This window comes from Tachypleus tridentatus, chromosome 11 (genome assembly GCF_004210375.1).
Source record: "Tachypleus tridentatus isolate NWPU-2018 chromosome 11, ASM421037v1, whole genome shotgun sequence".
Lineage (NCBI taxonomy): Eukaryota > Metazoa > Arthropoda > Merostomata > Xiphosura > Limulidae > Tachypleus > Tachypleus tridentatus.
In genome coordinates, this window is record NC_134835.1 from 44,377,505 (window position 1) to 44,400,538 (window position 23,034).

The 23,034-nt window shown below is 32.3% G+C and overlaps 1 protein-coding gene across 1 annotated transcript in view; it reads left to right on the forward strand.

Annotated features, from left to right (window-relative positions):
- The window catches only part of LOC143232061 (alkyldihydroxyacetonephosphate synthase, peroxisomal-like), a 42,648-nt gene extending 41,306 nt beyond the window's left edge, over positions 1-1,342 (forward strand). The window contains exon 20 of the mRNA XM_076467092.1: positions 824-1,342. Within this exon, the coding sequence (XP_076323207.1) occupies positions 824-948 (125 nt within the window). The 3' untranslated portion in view covers positions 949-1,342. The remainder of the gene's footprint in view (positions 1-823) is intronic.
- The last annotated feature ends 21,692 nt before the right edge of the window (positions 1,343-23,034 follow it).

Consider the following 23,034-nt stretch of genomic DNA (forward strand, 5'->3'; position numbering starts at 1 on the left):
AGCGCTTTTTTGTGTTTCTTGTCTTGCGCACATGAGAAATAGACAGTTACACAGTATATCATAAGTTGGCAAGAATAAGTAACTATTTTCTGCACGTATCAATAACTTTAATAGATTCAGTTCGTAAGGAAGGTTTCATCTTTTCAACATTCATCTCAACATTTCACACATAAAAACTCTTTCATAACTCATTTTAAAGTGTTAAAATTTCTAAAACCAGACCAGTGTGTTTTAAGTCAAAGACTTTTCATGGTACAATAAATACTAACTTATATTTTATAACGCTGTTAATTAACTCTTTTAAAACTGTTTTAATTTCGTCCAGTGTAATAGCATTTAGCATTGTCATAACTTTAACTTCTTCCTCTAACGTGTAGTTTACACGTTTACTGTGTTAGAAGTTAAGTGTTTCAGGAGCATATGACCTTATTTCGTGGTGTTACAGAAATATATAGATTTATGTTGGTTTTACAGCTGTCTGTTTAAAACTGATTGCAGATAAAACTTTCAGTCACTTTAACCAAAACTGGTTCTTTCTCACTAAATTAGATTGAATACAAATTGTTAAGACCTCTTGATATATCACGTAATTTTATAATTCTGATGTAACACTACAGTAAATATTTTGTATTATTTGTATGTTAAAGTTTCAAAATAAACAGACTTGAAGCGCTGAGTTATTATAAAACTCTCCCTGTTATGTTTGTCTTCCCCTTGGTACTACTCATTAGAACCAAAACGTAATTAGTAAGAATGTCTAATGTGTTAAACTGAAACATTCAAACGTGTACTAATTTATTTTGTATGGCAACAATATTTACAGTTGGTAAGGTTCGAAAGCGTTGGTTGAAACAGTCTGTATCCGGTGTTGGTCTTGGAATGATGAAAGCGGTGAAAGAATACGTTGATCCAAATAATGTGTTTGCCAACGGAAACTTAATGATTTGATCTTAGACCATTGACGTAAAACTAGAAACAATAACTATGACCATAGTTTTCAATCTTCCATGCATCCAGCACCTTGATATACTTTGCATTGTAAGTTATCTACACATTTCCGTGTTCTTTATATTATATTTTCTTGGTTGTGGTTAATATTATATAGTTATCATTTCTTCAAAACATTGTAAGCTTTAGTATTATATTTTCATAAACAACTTTTTTTGTGATATTGCGTAATTGTGGTGTTTGTTTAATAATATTATTTCTTTGGTAAAATTATCATACTAAACCGTTTCCTTTAATTTCTCGCCCAAGCATTGCAGTTTCATTATTTTTCTTATTAATATATTTGAAAGTTTATTAGACTTGTATGTTTGTATAATAAATACTTTTGTAAATCATGCATATTCTTACATAGTGTGTAGCTGAACTTACTTCTGTTCGACATCCATATACAGTCCTTAATCTGTGTAATAAACAACTGTGGTATTTGCATACAAATGTTACTTTTAGCACTGTTTGGCAATACTACCCTTCTGTGCCGTACCGTTTGTGAGATATGATGCTATAAACTTCAAAATTATCTTTACAGTTTCATATCCAAAACATTTTACTAAGGTTTAATCTAAAACATTCTAAATCCAGTTTACGTCATATACCGGTTTCAGCCTGATGTGTTACTTGACCAAGACTATCTGGTCAATGAACTTACCTAGTGTTTCATGAGATTGTTGACTTGTATTCTGCTTCGCCTTGCAGGCTCCAAGGAATCAGACATATTTTCTACATTCTTGTACCCCTTTTCAAATTAACAGCTACAGAAAGAATGTGTATTATGGGTGCAATTTTAACACTTTCTGATGAGTTTACGACTGGGAGGAAAACGTTTACAACATCTGAGAAGAAAATCTTTAATTTAAGAGAAACAAACACACGGTGATAATGTGAGTGACCAAACAACGACTTCCTTGTTGCTGTATCTTTTTTGCTTTTTATCAACTTTGATCTAAGGTAAGTTAAAAATAAAAAATCACTTTTTTATTTCAAACAGCGAATAATTATATAACTATAAACAGCCGAATGTGTCGTAAAATGAACATGTTCAGGTTCACAAGTTTTCATAGGTTCAATTGTTCAAAACGGTTCCTTATGGTTATCTACCACTGAACCCCAACATTTGAATAATGATTTGAGTTATTTAAATATGTTTGGTAAACACAGCATTTATATTAATCAGTAGTTGTTATAAGTTAAATGGGACAATTTAACTTCCTCTCGGAGCACGTTCTAACCAACTTTATAGATAAAATGACCCCTAATCACAAGAATAGCTTTCTTCAATATCTGATATAACAGTTTATGTCCAGGTTTTGTTTTTATTAGAAACTTTATTTATATAAAAATAAGATTCGTTTTAAAACCATTTGAATTTTTGAGAAATTCATCTTAATTGGGGAAAAAAATCACATTCAAAATTAAGGGGGAAACATCTGTATGCCACTTTTTCCTGTATAACCTAAAAACTATCATGAAAATATTCACACAGAACTGAAAATTGGGATTAGTTTTTATTTAAATGTTTAAATCCTCGTTTGTAAATTTAGAAATAAAAATTAACAGAAGCTACTGACTTCAAGGTAAATAACCCTACAAGTACAAAGAAATACTTATATGTTGCTGCATTCATAATTATTGTGACAACACTAAATGAGCGCCATTTTGAAAAACATACACAAATGGTTTGTAAAAATCCTAACTCTTAAATTTTAAGAATTATATTTTCTCATTTTAACATTATAAATACTTTCGTAGACAAAGAATAAAGAATATCCGTTTTGTCAAATGTGTTGATGCATTAGCTGAAAACAATTTACACTAATTGAAAATGTGAACAAGTATGATCATGGTTCTGATGATTTTTCCAACTATTGTTTGCAATCATAGGATATTATCATTTGGTCAAATATCAAAGATTAAGTAGGTATAAAAAGACAGTGGGCAGTCCTATTCTAAACCTTCCAACTACTAAAAACCACCTTGTGTGCAATTTCTTCTCATATCTATTGCTGATCCTTTCTGCCCAAAATAGATCTTCTTTGAAATGAATTGAAACAAAAAGGATGATCGTATAACTTTATTATCAATTTGGATTCTACATCTGACCACGAAGATTGTTTACCGGCCATCATTATCTCTGGAGTGTCATATAAAATAGAGATATAATTACGGACAAAAAAACGTCATGTGATAGCTAACGTTAGAGAAAATATTAGTTTTACACTAACAATGAATATATCACCAAATAATTCACCAATGAAACAGCGATAACTCTGAAGACCAACATCGCTAAAATCAGGAATTGGATTCTCCTCGGTTGACATAGCAAACATCCCACTGTGGCTTTGTTATAACAAAACACTTATACCACTATGAATGTGTAAAATACGTATAAAGCGAGATTTTGATATTCAAGGATTCGTTTTTCGTATTAAACAATAACTTATTTTTATATTTATTGAAATACGTTAAGCAAACAAGGTTTATTTTAGATTCTTGTCATGAAACTACATTTCAGATTAATGACAAGTATGAATGAAATCGAACATTATGGAGTACGTGAAGATGATATTATACATTTTACTTTGGAGTACGTGAAGATGATATTATACATTTTACTTTGGAGTACGTGAAGATGATATTACACATTTTACTTTGGAGTACGTGAAGATGATATTATACATTTTACTTGTACGACAATTTTGGTTTTGGAAGCATAAAAGAAGCTTGTTTAAAAAAAATATTCAGGAATAAAAGAAACAACAACTTATTTATGTAACAACGAGACTTAGAGTGAGTACATTTCCTCAAGTCGTTGTTAAACAAAATAAAATAATTCCTTTCCTAAAAGTGTGTTAAACAAATTACTTCTTTTATATAGAAAGGTAAATTTATTAAATGTGCAGATGTAAGAGACTCTAAAGTTCAAATGTTTCCGAGGTAAATATGTTTTATTATCTAAGATTTTAGACACTCATATATACCTGGTTTTAGCAAAACTCAAATTCTATATAGTTTGATCCAAGATGTCGTGATATGTTTGTTTTTTCATAAGTTTTATTCACAGATCTGATGAAATATTGTAAGAGACAGTTACGTAGGATTACAGAATTTATATAGCATATCTTATGTTTAACATCAATTAATCTTACAATATGCCGCTTTAACCTTACATTACATAAATAATTAAAGAATAATTAAAATTTACAACATTTTAGCTATAAAAGGACAAAACAGCTTTTATAAAATATATGATGTTAATCACACACATCCAATCCAGTTTGATGTAAATCATATATCATTTGAATACATATGATTGGTTAGTTAATCCACACTCATAAAAGTAGTTTTAATATGAGTGGTTTTACGTCTTTACGTGGCGGTCAGGAACAGCTAGAGTAGGTGTTCTTATGTTGCATGCTTACCATCAGAATTTTAATAAGATCCTAAAATGTCTTCAATCATTCCTCTGAAAGAAGCTATTCTCAAGACATCTTCAGAGCCTGTAGTTTCTTGACCACACGCGCTTCATAGGAATGAAATCAAGTAGACGTGCAACTCACTTTATAGGGCCATTCCACCCTTTTTTTTTATGAAATATTTTGACAGCCCAGAAATAAATCTACTAAAGGAGTCCAATAAAATGTATGTAACACGCCCTAGCAGATTTTGTTTGTGTTTTATATGTAAGGAAAATGTCTACATGAACGTATCTAGACAAAGGGTACTATACTAATCTGATGTTTAATTGTTGTATACTCATATTTTATAGCAGTATATTTTAAAAACCTGTATCTATAAAAGCGAAACCTGTTGTATATCTGACCACTAATTTCGCATATGCTACTTGATCAATGTTAATCAAACTTAGCATAAGAAACATAGAGTGGTCAAAGTGTCCAGTGGGGTTGGGTGCTCCATTTAATTTCTAGAAAATTGCCTAATCCACACAGCTCGACATAAGCAGGTGTCCAAACGCCTTTGACACTAGTTTGGAAGTAGTTCTATATTCTGTTGAAACATTGGTAAAATTTCACAACAGTTTTTTGTGAACCGTTACTTATATTCATACAACCAATTGCTTTGTTTCAAGTTTAGCTATGGCTCCCGAAGAGTTTGGAATATTATAACTCTACAATTCATAACAAAGTAGTGACGGAGATAAAATTGTGTATAACTAACATATATAACATGCATCACAAAACAGTAGCTGTATACAGTCTGTTAATTGTCGAGGATTTATTTTTGAGCGTTGTAATGATGTGGTATTGGACCCAGGTGTATGACTTTTGGTAATTGTAACTTGTTCAGACTTTGTCTAAATCTAAACATCACAGAAATACTGCTTAATTACACTCATATGTTCTGTACGTTAACACCTTAACCAACCATGCAGTGTTAACGATATTAGCGCCAAATTATTTCGGGAATAGAATCAAACTTCGCACTGTCTTCCTTCGACTATTGATAGGGAGATTGTATAAATATCAGGAGAGCATCGCTGAATGTACGTTTTGATAATTCTGACAAGCTAATTTGGTCATAACCTAACAGTGGCCATTTTGTATATTAGGATTTTGACACTTCATGAGTTATAATTAGGATTTTGACACTTCATGAGTTATAATTAGGATTTTGACACTTCATGAGTTATAATTAGGATTTTGACACTTCATGAGTTATAATTAGGATTTTGACACTTCATGAGTTATAAATATCGTTTTCTTGGCAGTGAAACTATTTCACTGACTATGACATTCAGGTGTTTTATTTTTTTACCACATTGTTGTTTAGTACATAGAGATTTTAAAATCTCCTGCATATACTGTATACGTAGTCTTAATATAGAATTCAGTTGAAAAAGGCATTCGGCTCTTCTCACCTACGTTCCACATTGAACTTAGACGTTCAACTAGGGTGTCACTTCCGCTTTCTAATGAGAATAATTCGTACAAATTAGAGTACATTATATCGAATAAGACAATGACCTTTCCAACTGGAAGGTCAAACTTCCTTTGTTCAAGTGGGTAGCGTCTGCACCGTGAGAAGAATGATTGTTGTTTTAAATACGTAGTTCGATGTTTCCTAAGTTCAGAACATAAGAGAGCTGAACAAATGAATGTGATCATAGATAGATTGGAGATACACTAGAAACTCTTCATTAAAGGTGCTTAGGTTTTAACATTGATTTTTTATTGGTTTAAATAAATATTTTTTTTCATTTTCTCACTTGTGTCCTATGTCTCTCTTTTCTTCGAACTTAATTAAGGTTCAATACTACAGATTTTTTGCTCTACAATACATTTTCTGACTAGCTTCATGTTATTCTGCAGAACCTATCCAGTTATTCTAAGGGAAATCAGTGCACTTAATATCATCACAACTACATTCGGTGAATAAAAGCGCTCCTATAGTTTTCTAATTATTTTAGTTGATTAAAGAAACAATTTTAGTATAAAATATTTCTCATGTAACTACTAGAAAATTTTGTTTTTCAGAGTATCTCGCTGTATTTGCTAAAACATTTTTTTCAAACTACACTCACCTTCTGCTAGTACAGCGGTATGTCTTTGGATTTACAATATTAAAAGCAGGGGTTCGATTCCCCTCCGTAGGCTCAGCAGATAGTCCGATGTGGTCTTGTAATAAGAAAACACACAAACTACACTAGTGATTACTTGTTTCATTAATATTTAAGTTTACTTTAATGCTTCCAAATAAATGTTTTGATGGCAACATTAACACAAAACTCACTGTCTTTAGTCTAAATATCCGTAAATATTAGCAAATACTGAATGACCATCATCATTTAATACTTTTATTAGAAACATTATTACCTCCAAAATAACATCAGGAGTCTTTAATACATAATTGGAGAAATACTAAAGGATAATAAAAACTTTAGAAAAAATAAGGGTCCCATCCTGACTTCGGTATTATTTCCTCCATCATAAACTATGCTTACGCGGTGTTAATTAAGATGGCTTTGCGAAAACAGCGAGTTTAAACTAAGGCTCCACACTTGGCAAATTTTCAATAAAACTTTAACTGCACAAGGACATAAGTTTCCAAGAAATATTATGGAGACCAAAGTAAGTTCAGAACCAAATTAATTACAGTTTATAACATTTACGAAAATAAGGGCTGGCGGTTATTAATATGAACTGATTCGTTCGTGTGTCATTGTCACATAAACGCGTTCCACACTTTGAGGACACACGAATGCTATACAATTGATAATCACGAACTAAAATTTGGTTAGACGAGTGAAGCCTGAGAGTTAGGATGGTGATGTTAAGTAGTTGCATTGTCTCTAGTTTATCAGTTTAATTGTAAAAATCCTCTATCTAAAGGTAAAAGAAAAGTAAAAAAACAAATATGGCCAACTAGGCCCAGCTAGTTAAAATTATAACCAAAATATTTCATAGGGTCCTAACTTTATCTAACTTTGTTTCAACATTAAAAAAAAAAATGTTGAGTGACCTTTGTTGACCTTTCTTAGTTGAGTGATTTGAATTCTATTTTAACTTATTAAGATTTAACAACAATAGATGCATGAGTGAGATGTCTTATATTAAAGAAAATAACGAAGTAATTATAACAAACATTACAAAAACTTCTTTTGAGATGAATAAGATCTTAAACAGTTCGGTAACAATAGAAGTTCAACCACCAATTGAAATTTTAAAGAACAGGTAAGGACCTAACACTGGTGAAAAAACTAATAAAATGTTTAAATTTTAATTAAATGTTTAAATTGGGAATTTAGGTTTAGAATTGTGTAAAATTTGTAATTCCATTCTGAATAGGGAAAGATATCTATCAACTATTGAAACAAAGGGAGAATTTATATGATCTATAGAATTATACAGAAATATAATTATTAAATACGATGGAAAAATAGTCACAAAACTTATAAATATTAGATTAAACAATTAGACAGATATAAATGGGAAATTATACGAAGAACAAGACGAATACATAGAGAAACATTCAACAATTTATCATAGTTTTACTCTATATTATCTTAGAGCAAAGGGAGATTTTATTGTATTTTATAGATTTCAGTAAAGCATTTGATAAGATTTGTTGTAAAATATTCTGGAATAAAAGTACTAAAATGACATGACAGGAGACATTTTTGAAATGATTAGGAGTACGTACAAAAAATTAAATCATATATAAGAATTCAGAAAGGATTAATAGATTTTTTAAATGTGAAGAAAGAACAAGGCAAGGGTGTATAATAAGCCTTTTCCTATTTGTTACCTATATGAATGAACTTATAACGCAAATAAAACTACTTGACATTAAAATCTATGTTAATAATATATATTGTTGCAACTTTTCTGTATCAAACGGTACAGTATATATGCAAAAACGGCTCGTTTAGGTTGAGAAAATATTTTACATTGAAGAGCGAACAACGTTTCGACCTTCTTCGGTCATCGTCAGATTCACAAAGAAAGAAAGAGGTAACTGGCCGGAAGCTGACCACATGTTCGGAAGGGATTGTGTAACTGAGTGTCGTAATGTAGAGGGCGATGTTAGATGTTTGAATACATAATTTTATTTATTTTATTATATTAATATAGGTATAAAGGCGTTCCGTTATATTCGTATATTTTGGATTCAAGTTGTTGTATAAGTAAGGCTTCTTTAATTTTGCGTTTGTTTATGTTTGTTTCTTTATTTAGTATTTGAGTGTTTTCTATGGTTATGTTGTGTTTATTTGACTTGCAATGTTCGAAAACGTGTGAAGGTGACTTTTTATGTTTTTTGAATCTGGTTTCCATTTTTCTACTTGTTTCTCCAATATAGAAATCGTGGCAGTTATCACATTGTATTTTATAAATAATGTTGGTGTGGTGTTTGTCAGTGTAGTTTTTACATAGTATAGAATTCAGTTTTGTGCCTGGTTTTTGAATAAATTTGGTATTAACTGGAATGTCATATTTTGTTACTAGATTTTGCCAAATGTTGGTTATTTGTCTGCTGATGTCGGAAATATATGGTATGCAGCAGTATATGGTTTCGTGATTTTTTGATTCGTGAGATATATTCGTGAGAGTAGCCCAAGAGTTGGCTCCCACCTTAAGAAATTACAACGGGCCCAAAATCTTGCCATTCGTCTTGCGCTTCGCCTGCCCGGATACAGTCCGTTAGCATACGTCAATAAAGCGAGCTCCATCCCACCTCTTGAGAAGAGACTCATTTATCTTGCAGCCAACTACTACAAAAAAGCAAATAACCGGACATCATTAACAAAACAAATTCCACGATTAGCAGCCACCCCACGCTCTTGGCAGCGATATCTCTCGCCTTATAATTACATACACGCCCTGAATGTAAACTCAAGTGTCTAACCTTTCATGTTCTCTTTTTCATTTCCAGCATCGGGCACTGGTGAGGTTGGTTCTTTTCGGTGCCTCACCAGTGAAAGTGGGTTTTCTCGGGGTACTCCCGTTTCCCCCCACATCAAAATTCCTGTTATTTTGGATTTATAGATCCCAGCCCTGAAAAGAGGCCTCCCAGAACACATTTTAGTCAATTTAAAAGTTTAAGATGTTTATTGTAAAATCAGAAGGCATAACTAAGTTGACGCACGGCTTGCATCTCTCTGCTCGCTCACTCCGTGTTAACGCCAACCACTTCTTCTTTCCCGATGTGATTCTGCGAACTTTGGTGGATGTGATGCTGGACCTTTCTCGTCATTCTCCCTGGCCGGCAACTCTTCTCAGTTTCTCCTGACGCTCCTCAATCAAATCCAGTAAACTATCGACTTCCAGGAAATTTGTGACCATCGCGCGAAGTGAACAACTCACACGCCACTTCAGCCCAATAATCTTTTTCCGTAATCAGTTCGTTAATTTATTCTTGCCTTGTGTGGGGTGAAGAGAAACTGTAGTTTCTGACCGCCCCTGGTTATTTTCGTTCGACAAAAATGAAATAATAATTTAACCAAAATTCCTACCTAGATCTGTCTCGGATTTAACATTTTAAAAAATCATCATTCGCGGGCGAATGAAGCATTTCTTCGCCTGGAAATCCCAACATGGTCAGTTTTAACACCAGAAAAACTGTCCATATCACTGCGTGGGACCTATAAGAAAGTATCTTTGTACCGAATCTCGTGTAAGTTGGTTCATATACATGAACCGTTCACGAAAACTCCAAATTGTGCTTTACACGCTGAAAACTTGCTAAAGACAAATTCCAAAACTGTCATGTGTGTAATCTGTTTGGGACCTGCAAAGAGTATTTTCTTCCATATTCCGTGTAAATTGACCGAAATGCGCTGGGTTAATTGTCAGAAATACTAAAAATTGTTTTTATGACGTTTTGAACCCCCTCTCCCTCCCAATGTAATACATGGAATAGGCAAATCCGACAGTTTTGTTTGTCATTGCTTGTGGCCAAGTAATTGATTAAAAAATAATAATTATGCTTTATTTTGTGAGCTCTGACCTCTTAAAAAGACTCAATGGGCAAATGTAATATTTTGTTTGTTAATATGACGAGTGTACAAAAATTGATATCCATGCCAATTTTCACCTTGATTGTTGCAGATATTACCACGCAGAAGCCCAAGATATACATTTTTGGTTTCTTTGATCTTTCACCCCATAAAATCTATGAAAAAAAAAAAATCCAAATTCACAAAGTGAAAAGGTTTCTGGGTGTGTTGGACCAAAGTATAACCTTACCAAGTTTCAACTCAGTCCATCAAGAAATTAAGGAATAGCATGTGGAAGGAGAAGAAACAATATGAAAATAGTTCGTGTCTGTGCAGAAATATAACTTTACTTCGAATAAAAATGAATACAATAACTTACAAAAAAAAAGTTAAATGTAGTACATTCGTTTCTCTTCTGATGTGTTTAGTTACGTTTGTCATATTTTGGGAGACGAACGTGTAATATGGAGATGTCAGAGCACCTCGAATTAAATACATGGACAGTTTATTAGGAATTACTCTTTAGTTAGGTTAGAGAACTTTCAATATATCGAACTAAGCATTATCACTTCTTGGTCTGTTCTTTTTCCATGCCTTCTATGTTTGACTTGTAATTCATTACTTTTTACTGTAAACTCAGTAGTTGATATTTAGTTTTTATTAAAAACTACAGTGTGCAACAAAGATACTCTAATTAGGATAATGATAAATATCTTTCGCTAGAATAAATGTATTTTTAACCATGAAATTGATTACATTATAAAAAAGAACCGTAATTAATTTTCCATAATTGTTCTGAAATTAAAGAAGCTTGCGTTTTAAAGAGTGTCTGGTCGTTAGTGCGTTGGATTTGCAATGTGAGTAAGAAACCCCCATCACTGAACATGCTTGACGTATATGATTTAAGACTAGGCCAGCCACCCCATCCGGGTGTAAATATTCTTAGCATACAAAAATACCGGTCGACCCCAAAATTGTTAGGGTGAAAGTCCCAACGTGGTAGAGGGAGGAGGGAATTTTTTAAAAGGAGATGTTCAGAAGAAAGTAATACATATTTTTCTTGCATTGTAGTGATTCGTGGATTACCATAGCTTTGTAGTCCAGAATTATATGTTCAGGAACCTTTTGTTTTCTAATTAATGTGTAAGGACATGTTCCTTTGATAGATTGTTCAGGCAGAGTATTCATGATGAAACTTTGTAGAATGGACGGCAACTGCCTGTTGTGGAGACACAAGTGTAGAGGACGACGTATCGAAAGTCTTTCGTTTTGAAGACGAAAGGCAGGAAACTTTCAAAACATCGTCCTCTACACTTATGTCTCCGCAACAGGCATTTCGACATGTTCCTATTTTATTTAAATAAAAGCTTAGAAATGAATTAAGTTACTAACTCCATTTGAGACAGTTTCACTTTTTTTTGTACTTTTTGAAGAACTGTTGGTGTTACTTGAGAAAACAAACTGTTGAATGTCTGTTATATTTCTACTTAATACATGTTCCTTATATTCATAACATGTTACTAACCCCTTATTAAATTGTCTATCATAAAATACCCATGATTACTCTCGTGATGAATCATTACTCAAACAAATCTCATTAGATCACCTTTCTGTAGTACCTTTGGTACCCCTTAGTTTGTGAGTTGGGGTATGAACACAATTTCAAACATGGTTCCCCAAAAATCCCAATTGAGGGACCATAAATAGAAAATATGATACCATGTTCATTGTAAGTAATCAAGAAAACCTATTATAGCCCTACATCATGTCTGGCTGACCTTCCAGGGTTGTTTCAATCCCATTTGACAAGGGGACTACAAGTATAGATAAGGATGCCTCCCTGACCACTTGCCAGTTTGGTCTTGATATTTTTAAAACTGTAGGAAAAATTCATGTGCAAATAAACAAACAAGTTCACAAACATGCAACTTGAATTATTAAAGGATACCAGCCACCTGAAATGCTAATTAATATATCAAATATCAGAAAAAATATTGTTTTATTATAAGTGAAACCAGAATATTTAAAATTAGTTATTATGAGTATAGTATTTAATTGTTTCACTAAGTGCCATGAGATAACATCAACTTCTGGTGACTCCTGGACAAACTCTTCTCCAAGTTAACCAATCACCAACTTCATCCCAAAGCTGCTACAGACATATAATTATAAAATACAAATGTACAGTTATACAGCATATTTGTTTTCTACTCTGTCTTAACAGGTTTATTTGGGGTATATTTATTGGTGTAGTTAATTTATCACAATGAAAGATTAATAGATTCTAGAGAAGGTGTGAAGACCAAGACGTGACATGCTTGAGAGCAAGACAAGAAATTTATCTCATATAAAAACCATTTTCTTATCAGTTTCATTGTGCAGGCAAGTATGACTTGTCAGACTAATTATTGTAAATACTCAAACCCTTCAATGCTGGTGTTCAAATAAAGCTGTTTTCTCTTATAAATATATCTATCAGCTGACAAACATGTCTCTTACTTGCTCAGTAAATATCTTATTTATATCAATATAAATTTGCAAAATAATTTCAGGATTTGTAAAACATTCTTAAATTTGATAGTTTTGTTCAGTCCACTTTAGGAATACCCATTACACACACACAAAAAATATATACACACAATTATTTTAATGTTTTAAATTATGTGGCATAATGTTCAAATGACACAATTAAACATGTATTTCACATTTTAAATAATTATTTATATTCAATGTACAATTAAACCTATTTTCAATGATGTTGAATTTAAAACAATAAAATTTACAATGATATTGATTACAGGATTCTTATTCCTACTTAATAAAAATGCTGCATTTACTTTAAGTCTGTCTTATAGTTGTGCTCCTGGCAACTGCTGATTAGTTCTGCATTAAAATGATTGTCTGCTTTTTTACAAAATAGTATTTTCCTCCCAAAGGTTGGTTAGACTTTTTCAAATTCAGGATGATTGTCTTTAACTAAACAAAGTCATAGTTTGTATTCAAACCATTAACTGTGAGATAAATCATGTTGTAGGACTGAGTGTATTCTAGTAAAAGTCTGTGTGTGTGTGAAGCTACTTACAACCTTGAAGAGATGGTGTTGTGCATTTTCAGGAACTTGTATGTTTCTAGAAATCTGAATGAATTTTTTTTTTTTTATCAACATAAACGATGTAAGGGGAAGAAGAAGTCTAACAGTCAAAGTCTAATGGTAAAACTTTTCCTGAGACAAATGTAGTTGTTTTTGTCAATGTTCTCTATAAATTCATTATTTCTCTTTTCTTTATTTTTCTCTAACTTGTTTCAGGCCTTATTGACTAATTAATATTCTGGTTATTTCTTGCATCATTAATCTCTTGGAGATTGTTATTGTTTATGCCTAATAATGCTGGCTTGGAAATTTAAATTACAGATAATTTGTGACCATAATTTGCATACAGAACAACAGTTTGAGAAGTCATTACTGCAAAATAGTGTGTGGCTCTGCTATGGATATAAACTGGTTGTGCAAATATGAAATGGTTAAAACTTTCATAAACTGTATATATAGAGAAGGATATTTAAATAGTTTTTACATGTTATTAATTTTTTTTGTTTATTAATTTCACTAAAAACATGTTTAGATCTTTGTTACTTTTTTGTTGTAATTTTAAATTATTTTTACTTATGGTCATGTGTTTGAAGAGGAATTTTGAACTGTTAGGAAATATAAATAATTATTGTCAAATGCTGTAGTTATTTGGTTATATATACAGAACACTAACATGCTACTTATTGCTTTATAGCTGTTAACAAAACAGGCATCAGCTCTTCGTGAAGTGAATGATTCTCGGTTGAAGATATATGAGCAGTTAGAAAGTAGCATTGCCGATCTAGAACGGACCAATCAGCGGCAGCAGACAGAATCATCAGAAGACAAGAAGAGAATTAGAAGGTAATATCCATAGTTAAATGACTTCTAAAGAGATCATTGAACATCATGTGGCTAAACCATTGACCATATTTCCTCTTCAACTTAGAGTTACCTCTTCAGAGTACAAGTTTTTGCCTGTGAAAACATTAGTAAAGCTGTATTAAACTAATGATTCAAGTGATTTGAAGAATTTGACAAAAACAGCTGCTTGTCAAAATTAGTCATTCTATAAAGGAAGGGATTTAGAGATGACTACACATTGTAAGTGAATGTCTGGCTACCTTTTGTATGAAATTACTCATGGTTGCATATTTGCATGCACAAACAGTAACTATTAAGTGAGCTCGATTGTCAATGGAAACATTTTGTCTTTTATAAGTTGCTCAGAAAGGCTTCAAGACATGTCATGCTTTGTTTCCTTTCAGTTTCATGATTCATAGAAATGCTTATTAATTTTATTGACGAGTGTGACAGAAGAATAAATTAAGAAGCAACAAACTGCTGAAATAAATCTTGCTCATGAATTTTCTCAAATTCAAGCAAACCGAAAACGTTTGAGACATTATTGTATAAATATATCTTCATTTAATATGTTTACTGCACTGAATTGGCTTATGTCGTTGCAATAATGAAACAGGTCTAATTAACCTAAACAAATTTTAAAGATGTTAACAAATAATTGATAAGGGTAGAAAATTTGTATGAAATAAATAGGCTATTTTCTGTTATGTGTGTTTCCATGCTAATAATCCTTTTTTCTTTCTTTCATTAGTCTCTGTAACAGTATTGAAACTCTAGAAAAGAAATGTGAAGGACTTCAGGAACTAGCAGATGAATTAAAGAAAACATCAATTCATCAATCAAAAAGAGAGAGCCATCACACTTTGAAAGAGGGCCATGAAGCAGGTTTGAAAAAAAACCTAAGGAGAGTCCTAAGTCTAGACAGTGGTTTTCATGATGATGCATTCTCCAAACATGAGGTACATATTTACTAGATAGCTAAATATAGATGAGCAGTGATTTCTTATCAAGTGCTGTTCGTAATGATATTGTTTGATTTGTGGAGCTCTATCATGGTATACATCTAATTTGTTTAAAGATCCATTTAGGAACCAACAAAAGTAAATACATCTCACGAATCAAAAAATCACGAAACCATATACTGGAATACCATATATTCCAGACATCAGCAGACAAATAACCAACATTTGGCAAAAACTAGTAACAAAATATGACATTCCAGTTAATACCAAATTTATTCAAAAACCAGGCACAAAACTGAATTCTATACTATGTAAAAACTACACTGACAAACACCACACCAACATTATTTATAAAATACAATGTGATAACTGCCACGATTTCTATATTGGAGAAACAAGTAGAAAAATGGAAACCAGATTCAAAGAACATAAAAAGTCACCTTCACACGTTTTCGAACATTGCAAGTCAAATAAACACAACATAACCATAGAAAACACTCAAATACTAAATAAAGAAACAAACATAAACAAACGCAAAATTAAAGAAGCCTTACTTATACAACAACTTGAATTTAAAATATACGAATATAAAGGAACGCCTTTATACCTATATTAATATAATAAAATAAATAAAATTATGTATTCAAACATCTAACATCGCCCTCTACATTACGACACTTAGTTACACAACCCCTTCCGAACATGTGTGCAGCTTCCGGTCAGTTACCTCTTTCTTTCTTTGTGAACCTGACGATGACCGAAGAAGGTCGAAACGTTATTCGCTCCTCTACGTAAAATATTTTCTCAACGAGCCGTTTTTGCATATATATTTCTCTACAAGTGGGTTTTCTCGACATCATTCAATGGTACAGTGTTCTATAGTGAAACAGATGTTAAACTGTAAAATATGTCAAACGTTTAAGAAAACCTTTTTAAGTCACTAGTTATATCTTGATATCCTGAAATCAAAAGTTATAGCTTTTAGAAGGTGAAGTATGCTACAATAATTTGAGCATTGGTATATAGGTGCTGAAAGGTTAAAGTGTCTAGGAAGGTGTTATAAGTATCTAGGAAGATGCTATAAACATCCTGAAAGATTTCACAAGTATCTTGGAAGGATTAATAAGTATATATAAAGGTCTTCTAAGTATCTAGGAATTGCAAAAACTAACAAACTGTGACAGAATATTCAACTAAATAATTTGAAATGGTGAGTGGTATGATAAAAAACATGAGTGGAAGATATTCTCATGTGAAATATTCCTTAAAATATATAAGAAATGTAACTGCAATATTATCGTATGGGGCAGAATTATGTGGTTTATTGATTATACACCAGAGGGAAAGTACAAAATTCATTTTGTAAATAGTTTTAGGGTTTTCAGAGAATACCACAAATGTATTTGCATTCGTAATCTGAGGGTCGCGAGTTTGCATTCCCGTCGCGTTAAACATGCTCTCCCTTTCAGCCGTGGATGCGTTATAATGTATCGGTCAATCCCACTATTCATTGGTAAAAGAATAGCCTAAGAGCTGGCGGTGGGTAGTGATGACTAGCTGCCTTCCCTCGAGTCTTACACTGGTAAATTAATGACGGGTAATGCAGATAACTCTCTAGTTGTTTTGCGCGAAATTCAGAGCAAAACAAACCATTAAGAGTCTTCAAATTGTTGATAATCACTTATTACATACGAAAGACAAGATGATAATACAAAATGTTTATAACTTTTGAAAAAAAAAACTTATGTTAGACACTCTATATCTGAAGAAAACATCTTGAGTTTTAGGTTTATTAGAAAACAGTGATTATGTTTGATTATTTCATGCCTCTGCCTCTAGGTGGCTGAGCGCAAATCACATCTTGGACAACATTGGTGGGTAGATCACAAACAGCTCATTATGTAGCTTTTACGCTTTACAACAAACACATTGTTTTATGTTCTGTTATAGAAAGGTAGCGTTTTATAAGGTGAAAATTTTGAACAAAGTATGAATTATTAACGCTCAACTCATGAATGTAACCATTGATTCTTGTACCTTGTTGACACTATTTGAATTGCGATTATCTCGTGCTTAGAACCAATGTCAAAACACTTGAAAAATTATGTCCATTACCACGTTTAAAGTATTTTAAATATTAATTTTAAAAAGAGTAACTTATATTTTGGTCTGTCAAAAATGTTAAAACCACGAAATTAATTTCATCGATGAAATTTTCTATGATCAAATTTGTTATGAAATGTAGTAAATTTAAGTCAGTATTTACAATACTGTACAATATGAGGGTAACAACATTAATTGTGCAGTTTTATACATAAATGTGAAACTGTGCATACTTAACAAACTTTAAAGGCCGGTCATATTTTCGATATACTGCAAATTTATCATCATCCAATGATGACTTGTTGCACTCTTGGTGGCCAACGCAAGCAATTTATCAGTTGAAGGGTTTTTAATCATAATTTCAAGAATAATTGGTCAATTAAAGGTCATCGTTTCTCAAAATGTTAGTATGAATATGAAGACTACCATACAACAACCAATAAAGCAATAGCTGGTCATGTGGTTAATTGGCAAGCAAAATAATCACAAAAATATATAAAAGTCGTTGCATAATATTATCAGTTTTGTGAATATTTTGCCCTCTTAGTTTTCTAGATTACAATAGAATAGTAACAATAATGTAATTTAAAAGTTTCCTGTAATGAAAAGTTTGTCAGTAACCCTCCCTTTCTTGACCAAATGGTACTGGAACTGTAACAAAACATCCAAAAAATCATTTATTAAAGTGATAAAAGAAATGTGAAGCTGATATTTGTATTATCCTGTAATCAGATTGGCAGATTAGTTTAGGTACATTATGTGATGAATACAGTAATAATACAGTAATAATAATGTGTATTATATACCAGACTGAGTGACAACATAGGATTATTGCTTTCAGAGTGTAGTTGTAGTCAGATTATCAATATGCAAATCATACATTTGCACAAACGAAATGCGTTTCAAATATGGCGGATGTACTAGATTGCTCAATGACACTTTCTGCAAAGTATCCACAGATGAAAGTCTGGTTTACCCAGCTTTATCAAATCGTATGGATTATCTTTTGCAAATTATCTACAACAATGTTTTGGTCTGCACAAGTATCGGCACTTACTGATTCGGCTGGACATATTAGTTCTAAATTTGTGGATACGTGGTTGAAAGTGAACATCGACAAGCCTCGTATATCTACCGCATTTGAAGAGCTTCTGTGTTTATTTATGTGGACATCAGGCAGACATGTGATGTTTGTTATGGTGCGTGTTATACATAGAGCTATCAAGTGGATGAGCTAGCTTCAAATGCACCTTCAAAGTCAAAGAAATAACTCTATACTTTCACTCTGGAGTATACACACCGATATTTTTAAAGTCATCATATAAATAGAAGGCCCGGCATGGCCAGGCGGGTTAAGGTGTTCAACTCCTTATCTGAGGGTCGCGGGTTCGAATTGCCTTCGCACCAAACATGCTCGTCCTTTCAGCCGTGGGGGTTATATAATGTGACGGTCAATCCCATTATTCGTAGGTAAAAGAGTAGCCCAAGAATTGGCGGTGGGTGGTAATGACGAGCCGCCATCCCTCTAGTCTTACACTGCTAACTTAGGGACGGCTAGCGCAGACAGCCCTTGTGTAGCTTTGCGCGAAATTCTAAAACAAGCAAACAAGTCATATAAACAAAAACAAGTTTATCAATTCCACATTTGAGCAATACTAATAGTAGATTCGGCCCGACATGGCCGAGCGCGTTAAGGCATGCGACTTGTAATTTGAGGGTCGCGGGTTCGCATCCGCGTCGCCCCAAACATGCTCGCCTTTTCAGCCTTGGAGATGTAATAATGTGACGGTCAATCCCACTATTCGTTGGTAAAAGAGTAGCCCAAGAGTTGGCGGTGGGTGGTGGTGACTAGCTACCTTCCCTCTAGTCTTACACTACTAAATTAGGGACGGCTAGGTGCAGTGGGCTAACAACCTACTCACTTAAAAACCTGTTACAGAAACCGCAGTGATTGCGGCCCTATGTTCCTTAAGGAATTGAGTAGCAGATGATGAACAGTAGATTCACATTTTTCTGAATATTTTAACCTACATGTGACCAGATTAAAATATTTTTAATCATAAATTTTATCAGAATTTATGACATTTTGTAACTTGTGACCAAGAAAAGAGGAAGGTTAAAGCTATTTATAAATTATCAACGCAGAAACCTTTTAAGGTTATTCTTCTACTCCACAGCTATCAGTGTAGTTTTAAAGTTACTTACAAACACGTAGAACTGTAACCTAGAAAACTGTGAGCAAAAATGTATTCGACATTCATAATACGCAGTGATTTTTTTTCATTCCTATAAATATTTTGTTATCTAATTAATATAATTATTACGTAATGATTGCTATATGATAATCATAAACAATTTGAACCATCATGAGCTTCAATTGGGCAATTACACAGGTCGGCGATGGTTTTATTGTATTGAAATTAATGAATTAATAGGATCATTAAGTATTAATTAGTGATTGCTGTATGATAATCTTAACGTTCATGTAAATAGTTTGAACCATCATTAGCTTTAATTGGTTAATTATACAGGTTTGTGATGGGTTTTATTGTCATGAATGTTTTACATGTTCTACAGTAATTCCTGTACGCTGAAACCGAAAACGACTTCTATTTTTTTTCCATTGCGTTCAGATGTTTCTCGGCCTGGCATGGCCAAGCGCGTAAGGCGTGCGACTCGTAATCCGAGGGGCGCGGGTGCGAATCCACGTCACATCAAACATGCTCGCCATTTCAGCCGTAGGGGCGTTATAATGTGACGGTTAATCCCACTATTTGTTGGTAAAAGAGTAGCCCAAGAGTTGGCGGTGGGTGGTGATGACTAGCAGCCTTTCCTCTAGTCTTACACTGCTAAATTAGGGACGGCTAGCACAGATAACCATCGAGTAGCTTTGTGCGAAATTCCAAAAACAAACAAACAAACAAAACAAGCAGATGTTTCTCAAGATGTCATGCATACTTTTACACAAGTTAATAATTTTCACGGAAATCAGGTCACACTTTATTACATTTAAAATGCTGGCAACTACTGGCTATAGATTTATCTAGACAAATCGCGACGTGAGAGCCTTATCAATAGATCCCAAACCCAAATATAATAATAATTAATATATTCATTATGGTGTACGAAATAATAACTTGATCTAAGCAAGAATTTTCTTTTCCTTTCCGATTTGTAAAAAAACAAACAAACTACGTAAGAGAAAAGAAAAGAATATTATTTTCTAAATCTATGGAACTGAATTATAGTAAAATCAGTTATTAAAATCAAAACAACTTTTATGATGTTTGAATTTGCAGGTCTGCGTTATTAACGAAACTACAATAGGAAAAAAATGACTGGAAATGACTTCCTTGCTTCGGGCACCAGACAAAGATAATCGATTAGCATTACACTAGGAAATTATTGGCAGATGAAGTTTTAGAATTATGCTAGGTTTCACATTTGTTTATAAAAGTGTACAACCTTGTCAATATATATATATACATGCTTGCCCGCTTTGTATAGACCCTTTTACTATAAAAATGAAACATTAATACAAACTTTTGAAAAACTTAAGTTATTCAGTCTGTTTTTGAAAACAATATTATGTTATGTAACGATCCAAAGATTCTATTTTTAATCATGTTAAAAAAGTTAAAGCTATTTGATTGTTTCCGAGCTATTACATAAATTGGGCACTCTCTATGATTCAAACTGTGAACAAGTACAGATTATTAATAATTGGTCCATAAAAGTGACCACTGGTGTTTGTATTATATGAGCAGAGTACGTTATAATTGCTATATTACTCTTAATGTATCACCAGTGAGAAGTGATGATGTGAAGCTTGAAATTCTATTCGATGTTAAAGACAAGTAACGCCGTCGCCATCTGTTGATAAATGTTAAAAGCACAAAAAGTCATCGATTAACCATTTGTTATAAGATCTGTCGATTAAAACAGACTTGACCTGTAAAATATGCTACTGATTTTTTATTCTTGTAACTCCAGTACGAAACAATTGTTATTTTACTATTAACACATTGTCAGTGAGAAAAGATTTGATAATTTGGGAAACCCTATGATTATTACTATATTTAAAATATTTATAATTTGTACAAAACAAAACAAAAACAGCGCTATCTTTTGGTTATAAGCATGAAAATATTATTATTGATTTAACATTTTTTTGCCAAAATTTGTTATGAAGTGTATTGAATACAATTAAAGCTCTCTATTTACTTGAAACAATTCGAAGCGTGCATTCAAACTACGATAAGAAATGATTAATCTACAATACTATTCTGTGTAGTTCAGAACTATAATATTAAAAATTGCTTTACTTTAACTACGAAATTTCTAAAATACTACACTCTTGTAAAATTTTATAAGCGTTTGTACATATCATTTTTATTAGATATGAACAATTCTGAATACGAGTATTTTATTTTAATTTCTTTAACTGTCCTTTGCTTACACTGTTGAAGCTTAAGATACATAAACGGAAAACTTCACTATTTGGATTTAAACAATAGAAAATAAATCGTATCGAAAACTGCACAAAGAATTCTAAGCTACATTGTAAGTGGTTAAATAAAATCATGCACATGTTGTAAGTTCGATGTAAGATATCATTATGCTTTTCTGAAAGAGTCAAAAAGAACTCTTTTAATCATTTTAAATCATTATGATACCTTTTATTTCGTTTAACATTTTGTAAAATATTATATTCCTTTAATAACATCATTAAAATGAATCAGATTCTCGTGTAATATTCTGTACATAATGAAATAACTACTGTCTAATTCCTTTTAATTCAAGTTAAACTATTTTATTATTATGGACTAGTTTTTTCTTCTATGTCCAGCAGCTGGAATATAATGGGGTATTTATATATATTTTTTTTTTCCAAAAGTGTGTTTTCTAGAGAGAATGGTTAAAACTACTTTCTAATAAACATTTTTATTTTCCATTTATTTATATGTCATTGAGACCATTACCTTTTTTTCCGTATAACTTATGCAGATCAAGAGTAACGAATCCCATAAATCTTATCTTTTTTTTATCTCGTGTTACTACACATCAGAAACATAAAGATGTGTAATGATTATGAAAAAGCAACCTTTCTTTAACTTCTTTATTTATCTGATGTATGTGATGTTGTATTTCAAAGAAACAAGTTTGGGGGCTTGTTTGTTAAGCACAGAGCTACACAAACGAATACCTGCGCTCTGCCCAACACAGGTATCGAAAGCCGGTTTTTTAATATTATAAGTACGTAGACATATTATTATGCCTTTGGGGTACAAACAAACAGGCCATAAATTTGAAAGAAAACTAGACGGAAAATTAAATATTTAGCTCCAATGTTATTGCAGATGTATCCTATAGACCTCTTGAACAAACATTTTCTAAACTATTTATGCGCCATATTACTTGTGTACAGATGATTTTGTTGCGTGTGTGTGGTTCTAATGTCATATAAGTGAAACCCACTATTTAAACAAAAATAACGTCAATTTTATAGTACATACCACTGATTACGTCTGGGGTCCTCTTGTATTTTACATGAAAAGCGAATGATTTCATCTTTTGTT